Source organism: Pundamilia nyererei, unplaced genomic scaffold (assembly GCF_000239375.1).
Source record: "Pundamilia nyererei isolate P.nyererei 1_Seehausen unplaced genomic scaffold, PunNye1.0 scaffold00134, whole genome shotgun sequence".
Taxonomy (NCBI): domain Eukaryota; kingdom Metazoa; phylum Chordata; class Actinopteri; order Cichliformes; family Cichlidae; genus Pundamilia; species Pundamilia nyererei.
In genome coordinates this window covers 119119-134033 of record NW_005187535.1, presented here as the reverse complement: position 1 = coordinate 134033, position 14915 = coordinate 119119, and the positions used below count along the sequence as shown (strand labels likewise).

Below are 14915 nucleotides of genomic sequence, written 5' to 3'. Positions count from 1 at the left end.
AGTATTGCCAAGAGGCTGTTCACTTAGTGATAATTTGATTGTTGGGGATTTCTCTGTATGTTCATTGAACAAATTCCACATCATGGTCAGGCACCTTATTGACATCATGCAGCCCAAGGATACCCTGAGAACCTCTGGCTTTCAGGCAATGCTGGCATGTTAAAAAGAATGTGATCACAGAATTTATTCTAAATGCTTTATTACTCTAACAAATTAAATAAGAACATATAATACAAGGTGTCTCGAGTGTTTGATTACAATATAGCCTATTATTAACATTATTTAAATACAGTATCCAATGTCATTGAGTTTTACTGCAGCATTTAAACTAATATTCCTCAACATTATCCCACATCTTCTGAAGCTTTTCAGCAGAAATTTCAAGTTTGAGGTTTCAGGTGTCAGAAAACAGTTTCTCAGGCGATCATAACTGTGCATATAAGGAAAAAGTGGTGGTCAGTATGTTTACATCAAGAATTTTTTTTTTTAAATCAATGTAAAAAGCAAAAGAGGGACTGAAGTATTCAGATTTGAGTTAATGTAGTTTAACCTGCCCTCTGAGTGGAAAAATATTTGCTTTCAGTGCTAAAAACAAGAACCACAAATGCTAATCGTGTTAGCATTGGTTTCAACACGTGACCCTCAATAAGCAGAATTACAATACAGGAACTAACAACTGAAACAGCTCTTACAGTATGTTATGTGGTCTGCTTGGTTCACGTTAACTTTGAATTGGAAACAAATGTATTACAACTTACAGTACATAAATTGAGGGATTATCAGAGTACTGATAGAAAATCTGAAACCTTAACTATGAATGTTTATGTAATGATATTCAGGCTGTGTTTAGGATTTCCTCAAACTGACAGCTTGATTAACAATCAACCACTTTCCACTTTGAAAACACAGTTTACATTTTAACAGCCCAATTAAATGTCTCCTGACCGAACTGTTGAGTCCTTGCTTCTTTTCTTTGTTTTACTCACTGACAGTCATGGCTGTCTTGGACAAATTATCGCTGAAAGTGCATTGGCTGCACAATATCTCCGTAAAGTGTAATGGGATGATTAAGCAAGGACTGATCTCAGAGATGTATGGTACAGACACCAATATTTCAGAATAACTTTTTAAGTGATACTAACTAGCCCACAGCAAAGAAAATGGAAGATTAGGGGCACTGTACTACACAACTTGTACTTTCTTCCAAATTTCTTCACATCTCCAATCTTCCTGATTAAGAACAGGCAAGATTTTATGAGCAACGTGACATAAATCTAAAGAGAAAACAAAGCTTGTTGTAATCACTGCCATGTCAAAACTGGAAAAAAAAGTGCAATAAAATTATCCACAATGTGATGAATCCATAGTAATGTGTCTGGAGCATCTAGGCATGTGCCACTCATCCTCCAAGGTTTGGCCTTCTGTGGTGACTCAACGTTACTCTCACAAGATCCAACTTTAACTGCTTTTTTGTGTTTTGCTTTGTTTTGTTGTGTTGTTTGTTGTTTTTTAAGCTTGGATCAGGACACCATAGGCTTCTTGTTTTAGCCCAGCATTGCAATCAAAATCTTCATGTTTCTCCAAACTGATGAGTGCCCAGTGTGCTTTTCGGCCCCTGTAATACCTTTTTCCTTTTACTTGGCAGCAGTTGGCTGAGAAACGCTGAATCTGAGGACCAAAGAAATGGTGAGAGAAGCAGAATGAATAAATGAGAATAAAAAATACAATTTCCTTTTTTTTTCCTTTCCAAAAAAAAGAGGAAAGGTTATTACAGTCATTGTAAAAGCAGACATGTGACTGCAATGCGACTAAGTAATGTGTGCTGTGCTGTGATTCTTCTACCTTGTGATCTAGTGACTGGTAGGAAACGGGCCATGTGTGTTGATGGACTGTTGCAGCTTCTCTTCTTTGGCTCTTCTGCTGTGGCAAAGCTGGAAAACAAAACCAAAGTCATCTGAAGTTTCCCCTTAAAATGTTAAGTGCAGTACTTCCTATAACATTCACACCTAACAATAATTTACAATAAATTACAATAGAGCCAAATGCAGTAAATATGGCACAAATTAAAACTATAATTTTTTAAAAAGTGTCAGGAGGTTCAATAAAACCTCTATTTTTAAACAATTAAAAATCTCTGTCAATTATTTCATGGTTCAGTTTTTAAAAGGTTAAAAAAAAGCCAACACGTAACCCTAGAACAGCCACGCGGCATCATTTTTACCCACTGATGCAACAGTATCAACAAAAGCAAAGATTTCACTTCTTGAATAAGTTTTTTTAATTACTTTCTCCAATGATAACAAATAAAAGAAGCTACTTTCAGCTTTCCCTTGCCACAAGGGGTCAACACAGCGGGTAGGCTTTGCATGATAGATTGGTCATTATCATGACCGTCATCAGCCTCTCTCCAGTTCCTTACAGGTTTAAGACCCTGTTTGCATCCCATTCAAAACTCAAAAAAAGGATTTTTTATCGTTCAATCAAACCCAGCTAACTCTGACTCATATAACAAAACATGAATGAAACATGAATTAAAAAACAGCATAAAAATGACTCCTGGCCAATTCTAGGTATAAATGTTGTCGTTCTTGCTGTTGTTAGCATCTCACTGTTCTTTTTTCCATGAAGCTGTTCAGGAATTCGTCAATGTCAATGCGTCCTTCCAGGAAGTTTTCAGCCGTCTCCTCTGACTCCTCCTCTGCCTGGTGAGCTGCGACTTTTAACCGAGCCTGTAGAGTGCTTGGACTGCAACTCTGGTAGGGAGTAAAATAAAAAAACAAAGACAAAACATAAATGAAATACAAAATAAGCAAAGAGTGTTTAGAGGCAAACATGTCTGGGTTGATATCTATAAGCTCTTCTTTAGAGTATTGCTCAATCTAATGAGTACTGTTAAACAAATCCTTTTTTCTGACGGTGAAGGGACCTTGTATTGGCCAAGTCAAGTAAAAAGACAATGTAAAATCTTCAGGATAACCTGCTGAAAGATTAAAGTAACTGTATGTATATATTTGAGCCTTTAATGTATACTTTTGACCTTGTGTGGATTAAAGAAAATTCAAAAGAAATTCAAACTTATGCACCCAATACTTGCTATTTAAAGTGAATAAAGATATATGCTGTGCAATCATTAAACCCTGGAAAAGTCAATTAAAAGCCAAAAAAATCACCACAACGTTCACGTCATTGATGAGTGTATATAAACCTCTGACCACAACTGTAGCAGACCGACATGTAGTCACCAATTAAGTCTGTATCTTATATTTTACTTTTTCTTTTTGTGCTTGGTTTTCTGGAAACTAAGCAGTCAATCAAGCTTAGCTTAACCCTCCTGTTAAGTTGGTTTCCAGGAACACCAATTATGCTCCTGGGTTAATTTGACCCAGGGCAAATTTACTCATCAAAAAGTGTCAGAAACACTAGCATTGATTATTTTGCAATTTTCTTTTATAATTTTGATTTTTTTCGTTTTCTGTAGTGATGCAGATGACATGTGACATCTCTTCTGTTCTGGGTCAATCTGACCCGCAACATAACAGGAGGGTTAAGTAACAAAGAGTACTACAATTACACAGTTATACAATTCACAAGTTACACAGTATATTAAACAACCCAAGCTCAGTTTTAATCAACAAAATGATAAATCAGGATTGGAATAAACATATGAAAATGTCAAAACTCTCATTTCAAGACGTGTATTTGCACTAAACATGTATTACATGTAAAACCAGAGTGTGCTGGTGTGGCCATTTACCTCACTGAGTTCGTGCTGTCTCTGCATCTTTGTTTCAAAAGCTGACTTCATCTGAGTCAGCTGTTCATACTGTTAGCACAAGAGACAAAAACACATAATGAGCAGCAGGACAATGGCATGAACGAATATGTGAGCTATGTGTGTATGACACAGAGAGGAGACCGTGCCTTTGCAGTTACTGCGCCTAAACTCTGAAACTGTCTGCCTTTTCAAATTCTGACCTCTCTAACATTTTGAAAACCTGTCTGAACACACCTCTTTAATCCCTAGCTTTTTACGGTGACTGAGTTGTTTTGCTTTTGTGGCTTATCTTCTATTTTTCTATATTGATGTATATATTTATTACTTTTCTATTTTTCAGTTAGTACAGCACTTTGGTCAAACTGCATTTTTTAAAATGTGCTTATAAATACACTGACTTGACTTGATTATGAAACAAAGAGGAATTACGTATGAACTGACCTTGTAGAGCATCTCTTGTCTTTTTCCTTCCAGATGTGGCTCCATTTGAAGATTTTTCTCTGCAAAAACACATTGACACCAACTTAAATTAGAGTTTCACTTTCCTATGACTCGCAAGACCATCTATGAGAACAGGGGGGGAACTTACTGGCCATGTCCAGTATACTGTTGACCAACTCTTCTTTATCATGTGTGACCTGTTTCAGTTGTGGCAAACTCACAAAAAACTTGAGCAACACATCTTCGTTTTCAGACATATCTGACAACTGTGTCAGGCTGGGGGTGGATAAAGAAAAAAGTGGATAAATGGGCAGATATGTGAGAGTAATTATTTGATGTGTGTGCCCACTTACAAAAAACATGAAAAGCCTGTAACTTTTATTGTAGGTTCATTTTAATGGATAGAGACAGAATATTAACCAAAACCCTCAATGGAGTGAAGTCATTGTGTACGCTTAGAAGAAAAAAAACAACGTATAACGTTTTAACTGCTTCTTGACTGTCGGGTTGGTGCACTTTGGGTTATACTCAGCAGATTTCATACTCCAAACACGGCTCGTTGAGCTGAGCCCTAGCATTTTCTGCCAGTTCTGAATCATTTAGATCAGCGGTCCCCAACCCCCGGGCCTCGGACCGGTACCGGTCCATGAGTTGTTTGGTACCGGGCCGCGAGAGTTGAGGCTCAGGTGTGAAATGTATGGTTTTCATGTTTTTTTTCGTTAACTCAGTTTTCCTGGGTCTTTTCACGTGTGTTATGAATAAATCTTCTTTTTTTCGGTACCGGTACTAGTTTTATTTTGTTGTATTTATCTGCGACACCTTAAAGGCCGGTCCGTGAAAATATTGTTTGGCATAAACCGGTCCGTGGTGCAAAAAAGGTTGGGGACCGCTGATTTAGATGTTCACTAACAAACTTAGGACATGCCTCTACATGTGCTGAAAGATTTAAGTCATTTATGGCAAGAGTCTTACATGGTGTTCTGTCTTCAGATCACTAACAAGTTCTTCCCGTGTAGTTTCAGGTTGATCCACCACCTTTCTCATGATCATGCTCACCCCCTGGAGCAAGATTTTTATAGTTATAGATTTTCCAAATACTTTTTGGAGATTTTTCTGCATTTTGGGTTGATAATCTGTCTCTCACCATTAAAATGAAAAATTAGACACTATCGCTTTCTTTGTAAGTGAGCAACTTGTAAATTCAGCATTATTTATAATTATTTCTATCACTTTACATAAACAGATATTGAATACATCAATAATGGTATGAAATAATGTTTGTCACGAACAAACATTTCACACTGTGCAAACATTTTAATTTGAAATCATTAAGGAATACTTTACTTCATGTCACAGAGTTCAGGAAAAGACTCAGGAATCTCAGGCATCTTGTACACGTGTCCATTTAGTCTAGTCTAGAAGAAACAGAAGTTATATATTCACATCACAATCTTCAGTGTATTAATGTCTGAACACTAGAGCTGTGTCGGACTGTCCAATGCTAGTTCTCTGAGTAATTTTGTCTGATGCTATCTGCTTCTTCCTGTAATGTGTAATGTGCATGCACTAGTGGCACTAATATTGGCCAGCATGAGATTAAAGTTTTATTTGAGTGACCTAGAAAGTCCACATTAGTTGTATGGAGTGTTAATGACAGCGCAAGTTGTAGATCTGTTGGCAGGACACCATGGCTTGTTTCCCAAGCTTGGATTTTTTCTTCATTCGCTGATTTGTTTTGTTTTCACTTTTGGTTTAACTCTGGTTAGGTTCATGTGCTGAAAACTACTTGATTAGGTTCAACAAAAAGTTCTGGTTTGGGGTAAAATACATCCTTGAGTTCCACCAAATTACCTTTAAATTTGGCCAATTTCCCCATCAGTGACATTTTCTCAACCATTCGTGGGTTGCTTCCAGCCCGGCTAATGTTTACATTTACAAAGCAATCTTTATTAAACAGAATTTGTGCTGGAAGCAGTCCAGAACCTGGGATGTAGGTGGAGGAACCTACAAATTTTTGATCAATGCTTTTATCTGGTTGGGGAAGGTGATGCTTTGCTTGCTATATGCTTGACTGTTACCATTCCATTTTTATACACTGTGCATCAATTGCATACCTCTGAATCTCCAATAGGTACAGGCAGTGGCAGATCAGAAATTATTCCATATGGCGCTGGAGCTCGAGGGGGCCCAAGGGCACTATCGACCCCTGGGTGAGGCATTGGCGCAGGGGCTGGACCAGAAGGTGGTGTCTGACTGGGTCCCATGTGGCGAGAACCAAAGTGAAAAGCCGGATTGGGGTAAGGTGCTATACCTGATGATTTGTACATACTGCTCCAGTGAAAAAAGGAAAGAATGAAAGGCATAACATCAATGTTTAAATGATGTGGAAAAAATATATCGAACTGCTTTTTAGAACCACTTTAAAATAATATTTAAAATAAGACCACACTTGAAAAATATACGAACTTTCTTAGAATGCCATAAGAAAGTACTGAGAAATAAGTGTCTTATATTCTCAATGACAGAAGGAGGAGACTTACTAAGGAAAGCCAGAAGGACCGCTAGACATCAAGGCGGGAGGACTTTTCCAGAACTCGTCAAGCAGACTTTGGATGACCTTTCCCAGGTCTGAGTGCATCCCAAACTAGAACATATATAACAACAACTAAATACAGTAACATGGATAAAATTAAAGCATGAATTAACAGAAGAACCTAAAATAAGTGGATTTACTTCACAATGAACCAATGAAAGAAACAGAAAAAAGCAAACAAGTACATGTTTTTGCAGCTGATGAACACCTGGTTTATGTGCACAGCTGTGCATCGACGACAGCTCTCCCCACTCTATCTGGATCAATTTAATTATGTATTAAATTATTTTTTAAAATTTGGTTACATTCAAGATGCTTTCTAAAGTATGCTATTTATTTATTTGTGTGTGCAGATGATGTATTATAGCTTTAGAACACTGGTTTACGTATACGTATTTCCAAGTAAACTGGATAATAGAATTAGACTATTCTTCTTGGTTGAAGACACAGAGCATTTGATCGGTGGTGAGAAGACCTACTGCTCAGGCTTGGAAACCCCCTGACTTTAAGTTACTTATTTCACTTTCACTTTTAGTCAGATGAGAAATGTAGTTATCTTGGACACTACCATGAGTAATGATCTTTCAACTTGTCCTGCTGCTTTCACAGCAATGCTGTCACTTTGCAGCGTTTTACTTCCCTTTGTTTCTCTCTCTCTTTTTTTCCACACAGATCATTGAAAAACAGAAACAAAAAAGAAAACCACACACACACACATTTGTGCAATGACACTTTAAACAAAAAAAGTGTTATCTGTGTCATTTTAAGTATGGATTCAGGATGCCATAATTTATAATTCTTGTTTAAGATCTGAAAAAAAACCTCTTTAATTCTCAAAAGCTACTTACATTAGTGATGAGGGGGCTCTTGATCATAGTGCCATTATTGCTGTCCACTAAATGATGACCAACAGGGGGAAAGACACTAACCACTGGTTTCTCCTGGGGGAACTGAGGAGGCAGCAAACTGAAATGAAGGGTAACAAAAGAGAAGTGTTTAACTTAGTTAACATTAAAGGGTTTAACTATCAACAATTTACAGCCCAGATAATATAATCTAGTTATGATGTAGTATTGCTGGATAATCAATAAACATTACTTGATAATCAATAGGAAACAAGTCAATTATGCAGGAAGCAAATGAGAACTTCACTGATAAACAAAGAAACAGACTTTATAAGAGCAGGATTATTGAAAATGTAGGTATTTATTGTGTCATAAATTTTGTTCTTGGGATTAGTAAGACCTGTGTTTACCTGCTGTTACATGCCAAAGTGGCATCTGTCAAAAAATGTTCATGGCAAATACAGTTCTCAAATACCCAGACCCAAACCAATTATTGGACAGTCCTCCACACCTATAAAGCATATATTATATATATTATATAACCCCATATTTTCTTTATAGGTGACAAAAATAGAAGCAGAAATGGGAGTGAATGTGTGACAAAGATTTTTCCTAAGAGCTCTCACAAACATTTGACTACCTAATGTGAGAGTTATTAGAGCCTGTGGCACATATTTGGGTTCTCAACCGGCTTTACTAGTTTTTCTTGTCTCATCTTCTTTGTGGAAATCTGAAAATTTCTATCTTGTTTCTCGTGTAATGTTAGCCTTTTTTGTATTAATTTACAGTCAGATTTCAATCAGTGGTGTAAGTACAGACTGACTTTGAGGCACACAAACCATTGTCTGTTGATAATCTGAAATTACTGTATGCAGTGTGACAAAAAGTTTCAGAAAAGAGGCCCATAAAATCCAAAATCCTTTTTGGCCTAACCCATGTTGACCGTCATAATGCTGGGTATGTTTAAGCAGCCTCCAGCATGGCTGCTATTATTCCCATTCTGACCACTCTTTTAAACTGACCCAAATTTCATCTGAAAAAACACGGCTGGTTATAACAGGCTCTGGCTACAATACAGCAGTTTGCAGTCCACAGTCTCCAAGCCTGAAGGCAATGCGGTACATGAGATGCTATTATCATTACCCAATGGTGTGAGACTCCCAGTGCAAAGTTCAATGCACTTACTGAAAATAAAAACCAAGCAGAAATGCAAGAGAATATAATGATAGTAGTGAAAGATCTAAAAAAAAAGAAAAAAAAAAGCAGCCAGATGTATATGAGAAAATGACCTCCAATGTGAGCTTAGGTAAGGCTCTTGTTTTCACAGACATACAATTAGAACTTTTTGACCCCACCTGGTAGGTGTATAAATGTACTCACATGTTAACACTAATGGTTGAATTGTTGACTGTGAATGGTATTCTGTATTCCACATCCTTCTGGATTTCTGCAAGGCTGTAAAACAGGAACAGGGCCAGAAATTTGAAGATTTATCAACATGCAATCAAAAGAAGATGAAAAAGAAGAATTATACACCTACGGTCAAGGTTTATGAAATTCTGCTAGTTTGAAGAGCAAATGATAGATTCAGTATTTATCCTCACCCAACAAATTCTGTCGGTGAGGGATTAAATGGCACAGAAGGTGAACATAGTTTTCATGAATAAGTAAATGCAATCTATTTATGGTACTTAGTAGTTGATCGCTGGGGAAAAGGTAGGGAAAAAAAGAGTTGTTTCACAAAAAAGAGCAATTAATACACTTGACATGTTAGGTTTTAAAATCACACACAAGTGTCTGTCAGTGTCTGATAATAATGAACTTTCCCTTCCACTGCCTCTAATGCTGCTGATACCACTATTTATCTGAATAACTGCAGTTTCACCAGATAAACTGCACCAGTGAAATGATGGAATAATTGTAATGCCACACTGTTTATAAAATCACAACTTGAAAAAATAGGGCAAAGAAGGTTCATGTTGAAGTTGGTCGGGAAGTCAATATAAGGGGTTTAAACAGTCAGCACCCCAAAAAATCAATTACCATGTCAAAGCAGCGTGTAGAAAACCTTAACCTTACACCTAGTAACATCAGTGTCATCATATGAGAAGCATTCAACAGAGCTCCATAGCATCTAAAAGCACATGATCTGCATTTGATATGCTTGGTTCCTTCTCAGAAACTGTGTAATCCCTTTTCTTTGTCACACACGTGGCATAATTCGCATCAGGAGGGAGAAGACTGTGACTCCTCAAGAAATGAACCACAACAGTGGGTTTATGGTGGCTTACGTTGGAAACATTCGTTGATAAACAAAGGCTAATACTTTAATCTCCACTTCTCAGTAACAAGCTCATTTTAAAACTACATGCATGGCAAACACATGACCACAGGACATGTTCAGCCACGAGCCCTAAAAATAAACCCTGTCATTTAATGCTAACATAGCACGCGCTAATTAGCCATGAGAAAAGGCTAGCAAGATTAGCTTACAAACCAGACTAAGGGGCTTCACAAAAGTGGGTTTACCTAAAATAGTATTACATAATTTGAATATTTAGAGAACAGATGGGATAAATGTGGTCGATAATAAACGAAAAGTTGGTTGCTAGCATGAGGTACTTTTAACTTAACTATGAGAAATAGCTAGCACTGAGAAGTAAACAGCAGGTGTGTTGGTAAACTGAGTGAGGGTGTTTTCTATTTAACCCCATTAAAATGTTCAGGAAACATCGTGGTGACCATAAAACAATCTCACGGGTCGGGTTTTGGGGTGACGGATCGTTATTACCTTGGGTGGGCAGCTTTTAGGGACTCGATCTGCCGCTGTCTCTGTTGCTGTAAGCTGTTCAGAGGAGGGAGAGATCCAGAGCCTTTGGAGGTTGGGAAAAACCAGTTCATTCTCTTCTGGAGAAACCACTGACCGGACTTGGCGAATCTAAAGGCCGACTAAAAACGAAGAAGAAATGGAAGAGAAAGTCAGCATGAGCGGTACACGGTGTGGAGATTTGCGACGCTGACCGCTGTTAGCTGTTTGACTCTCGGTTTCTCGTCCTCACAAGGTGTACTTTCTGTATATGTTACAAAGTCGGATGGCATATCCTCATTTGTTGGTTAAAGTGTCAGTTCCGGTTTATCTCCCAAGAGCTGTGTGTAAATGTCACCGAGTCATTAATATCATGCGAGAGATTAAGGCTAAAGGAAGAAAACAACCTAGCTAATAACAGCTTGATCAACTTATTTACGTGTTACGTCACGCAAACGCCTACGTAGAGCGCAACTTCCTGTTTTCAACCTTTTTTCACAATAAAATATAAGAATAACATATTTTGGGGGATTGGACCTTATAATAAACTATATGAGATTTAAGAATAAAGCAGCAAAACCATGTTAAAAATGCAATTTTTTTTAGTAACATAAATGATAATTTTGTGAGTGTTAAAACATTTTAGGGTGAGCACGGGTCCCTCTTTATGTAGGACTCCACTACATTTTTATCACTTGTCCCACACATTCAGATATTGTTCCAAATTTTTGTTTTTAAAATCCATCCTCTAGGATGCACATTCTTCTAAAGTGTGAAGAAAGTAGCAATTTCACCATTGGTCTTCTCCCTTTTTTGTCAGTTATTTCTGAGTCTAACAAGAAACCTGTAGCTAAAAAGGAAAACAGGTCCAATCTGAAAGAAATAGGCAGCTGTAATGTGAGAATGTAGATAGGCAGAATTTGATAGTAGTCTGTAGGATGACTTAAGAAATCAAGAAGAAGTAGTAAGTGAAGGCAGACACAAGGATTTAATAGTGGAAGCTTAAGAAGGAATAACGTTGCACAGGGAAAAATTGTCACAGGCTCTGGGTGGTAGGGAAGAGTTCCCAGATATCTGGAAGTGGTAGAGCTGAAGTGGTGAAGGAAATTGCCAAAATGGTTTTTGGTATTTTCTCTGGATAGAGAAAAGAAGACAAGGAGGCTTTGCAGTGAATATGGAAATGCAGGAAAGTATTCAAAAGAAGAGGTTAACAAATAAATAGTAAGCTTATCAGGGAGATGAAGAAAGTCAACAGGAGTACCGGGAGGGTTTTGATCCTGGTGATTTGCTAAATGATGATGATGATGATTTTTAAAGTTGACATAAAGTATATTAAAAAACCAAAACACTCCAAAAAACTCCAAAACTCAAAGAGGTTTTCAAAGGTGGTTGAAAAATGTCCCAATAATTTATCTCACAACTGATCATAGTCAGGTGTACAGTTTAGATTTTATTCTTTGGACTGACAATACTGCATCCAGTTCCACTGTATATATATATAGTGACGATAAAGATTATTGTACTTATCAGTCCTAGCATAACTAAGTCAACATAACTTTAACTTAATTCTTGAGTATGCCCATCAACTTTCAGTTTCTTAAAGATAATTTAATACATATTATAATGCAACACAATTACCAACCATTCAAGCAAACATGGCATATATTTTTTTTCTTAAAATATTGGAATCAAATACAGGGCAGAAGGCCAAGGCATGTAACACTTCTTATCACATACTTTTGAAACATTTTTATCTCAAACATTTGCTCAAAAGTTTGGATTTAAACTAAGGTGCATTTAAAGTACGAAATTGTAAAACCAAAGCCAACCTTCTTTAAAACATATTTCCTTCCTTTATGCTCCATAACAAGGCAAAGTGAAATTATTTAAAACAGTTGCTTTTTGCCCAGAAGTGACAATCATCTGTGTTTTTAGCCCTTGTGATAAAAACCGGAGCTTTAAGCACTTGAAACTATTTTTATCTTTAAATCTTTTCTATGACCACTCAGACCATATTCCCTTCATCAAAACTACATTGAACTATAACTTTCACAAAAGTAAGATCAATCTATTGATAAAAATATTTTTTGGCAACACCAATTTGGAAACATTTATGTTGCTCGTGTTCAAAAATTTTATAGGAGTAAAAGATAATTTGGACCTGTTTTTGTTTTTGTTTTGTCAACAAAAGGGAATGATAAAACCATGGAGATGGCATCAGTTTAAAAGAGACAAGTGGATGGTTCTCTCACAATATTATTTTGCTTTACTTCATACACAGTCCCTGTAAATGCTTTCTAGGCTTGGTAATGCAATTCCCAGCAACTTACTTGCTATCATTACTGTCTTTCTAATTGCCTTTTTCTGTCCCTCAGAGGCATTTCCAAACAAACAGTACAGAAATTCAACACACTTTCAACAAAAGCCCAGCAGAACATGTAAAGCATTTTAGACTTTGAAGGCTAAAAGTTTCTGCAAAAATATAAATTCAATGCCTGTCTTATTTAAATAACTCAGAAGTCACATATGACTTTTCAGGTATTAGTAAAGGGCAAGTGTCTGGAAAAACAGTTACACAATGTTTTCCTCTTCAGCTTTATTAAAACGACTCAGATCATACTCACTTCAATTCTGTAAAGAAGCACAGAACAATCATGAATGACAAAAAACACATGACAGAATCATGACTGTTTGTCAGCTTCATACTTCAATGGAAATATCATAGCAAACCATGTTGGTTTGCAAGACCATACACTCTACAAACACATCAAATAAAACACCATAGGAATGATCCTTCAAAGTATAGCGTTAGAAAAACGGCGGGCAAAAAGAGCTAGCGATTCCCAGGACTACTCTAACTCATAGTTTGCCTCAGCTGTCAAACATGGCCAAAGTCTTGAGTTAATGAGAAGTTAATGAACTATCACTGTTGTACGTAACTACAGCAACATTAGCTCAGATAAAGCTGCTTTTAAAGTTGATTACGTAACATTTAAATCCAGTTTTGAGAGCCTTGATGCTCGGTAAAAGTATTTTAATATAATACCATTTACTCAATCCAAAATCTGTTGCTGCCATTACTGTGATCGTTTTCCAGAAAGTTAAAATTTGGAAATGACCCAAAATCATAAATAGCGCACATTTCAGATGCAGTTGTTCACATGACCATTAAATGTCACAACGTCTTAGATCGTGATCAAAGCACATAACTACCTATGTAGAAGTAATCACCAAACCAAAAAAAACAACAAAAAAACCCAAAACACTCTCTTGTTCTATTCTTGAATTATTCTAGAGCCACTCTGAACATATTCCCTTTCTCACTGCTCTACAGTAGAGCAATAAGCAATCATCCATGACAGAGAACATGTACAGTACTACTCCATCAGCTTCATGCTCAAAAGAGAATATCACAACTCATCATCGTGGTTAGCGAGACCATACATGCTAGAAACACATTCCTCAAGTCAAAAACTAAAGAAATGATCCCTGAAAGTATAGTCTTAGCACAACTGAGGATGGAAACAACAAGTCACTCTCAGTACAATTATTCTCACTCAGGGTGTTGATCTTTTAGAAATCGTCTTATTATCTAATGTTACTGTTTGTCTGTTTGTTATGAGTTATGAGTGTCTAGGGTGCCAACCTCTGCCGCACCTCGAGGTGCTGACAAAGGACACATTTTACATAGAACAGCACACAACATACATAGAACCAAATTTCAAACTGCATTTACGTCTCATTATCTGAGCTGATGTTACTGTTTGACCAGTTTTGACAGCTGAGGCAAACCATTAGTGAGAGTGACTGTCCTGGGAATCACTAGCTCTTTCTGGGCATTGCTTAGCTAAGACTGTACTTTTAGGGATTGTTTCTATAGTTTTTGATTTAAGGATTGTGTTTCTAGCGCGTATTGGCTTGCTATAATTAGTCGTGATGTTTCCTTTTTTGAGCTTTGATGAAGGGAATATGATCTGAGTGGTTATTAGACAATGCTTTAACCACAGAAAACACAGGTTCAGCCATCCCATGCCAGCCCCTTCATATGTAAGCAGAGTAGTTGCTGTATTAACAAATCAGAAAAAAAAAAACTTGTCGAAAGTCTCTATATGAACTGTTCTTCTTTTTTTAGTGAGTAACAGCGACCAGTCTGTTGAACAAGAATTTCTTACACTTGGACTAAATGTTGTCAGTGTACCAGCTCTTCAAGCAGGTCAAGACATCTAGTGACCACTTGTATTATTGGTCTCAGATAATAGCTTATTGAAATAAAAACCAAGATTTGCAGATACACAAGTGCAAGGGAGCATAATGTGTGATCTATAAATAGCAGCCAGAGGTGTACAAGAAGAAGACCTTAAATGTGAGATTGGCCAAATTTTGATCAAGTAGTGCTCTTTGTTTTAATCCTACCTGATAGGCAGACAAATGGACTTGCATGTTAATCTAGTCATC

The 14915-nt window shown here is 37.0% G+C and overlaps 1 protein-coding gene across 1 annotated transcript; it reads right to left on the bottom strand.

Moving 5' to 3' along the window:
- Nucleotides 1-200: 200 nt before the first annotated feature.
- vps37a (VPS37A subunit of ESCRT-I) lies at nucleotides 201-10914 on the bottom strand. Its single transcript, XM_005743611.1, has 12 exons — nucleotides 10446-10914; nucleotides 9035-9109; nucleotides 7658-7775; nucleotides 6757-6860; nucleotides 6331-6544; nucleotides 5561-5631; nucleotides 4365-4492; nucleotides 4217-4275; nucleotides 3755-3823; nucleotides 2610-2753; nucleotides 1843-1931; nucleotides 201-1668 (listed from the first exon to the last, which is right to left on the bottom strand). The coding sequence occupies exons 1-11, from the start codon at nucleotides 10553-10555 to the stop codon at nucleotides 1851-1853; spliced, it is 1173 nt and encodes a 390-aa protein (XP_005743668.1). The 5' UTR covers nucleotides 10556-10914; the 3' UTR covers nucleotides 201-1668; nucleotides 1843-1850.
- Between the last annotated feature and the right edge of the window lie 4001 nt (nucleotides 10915-14915).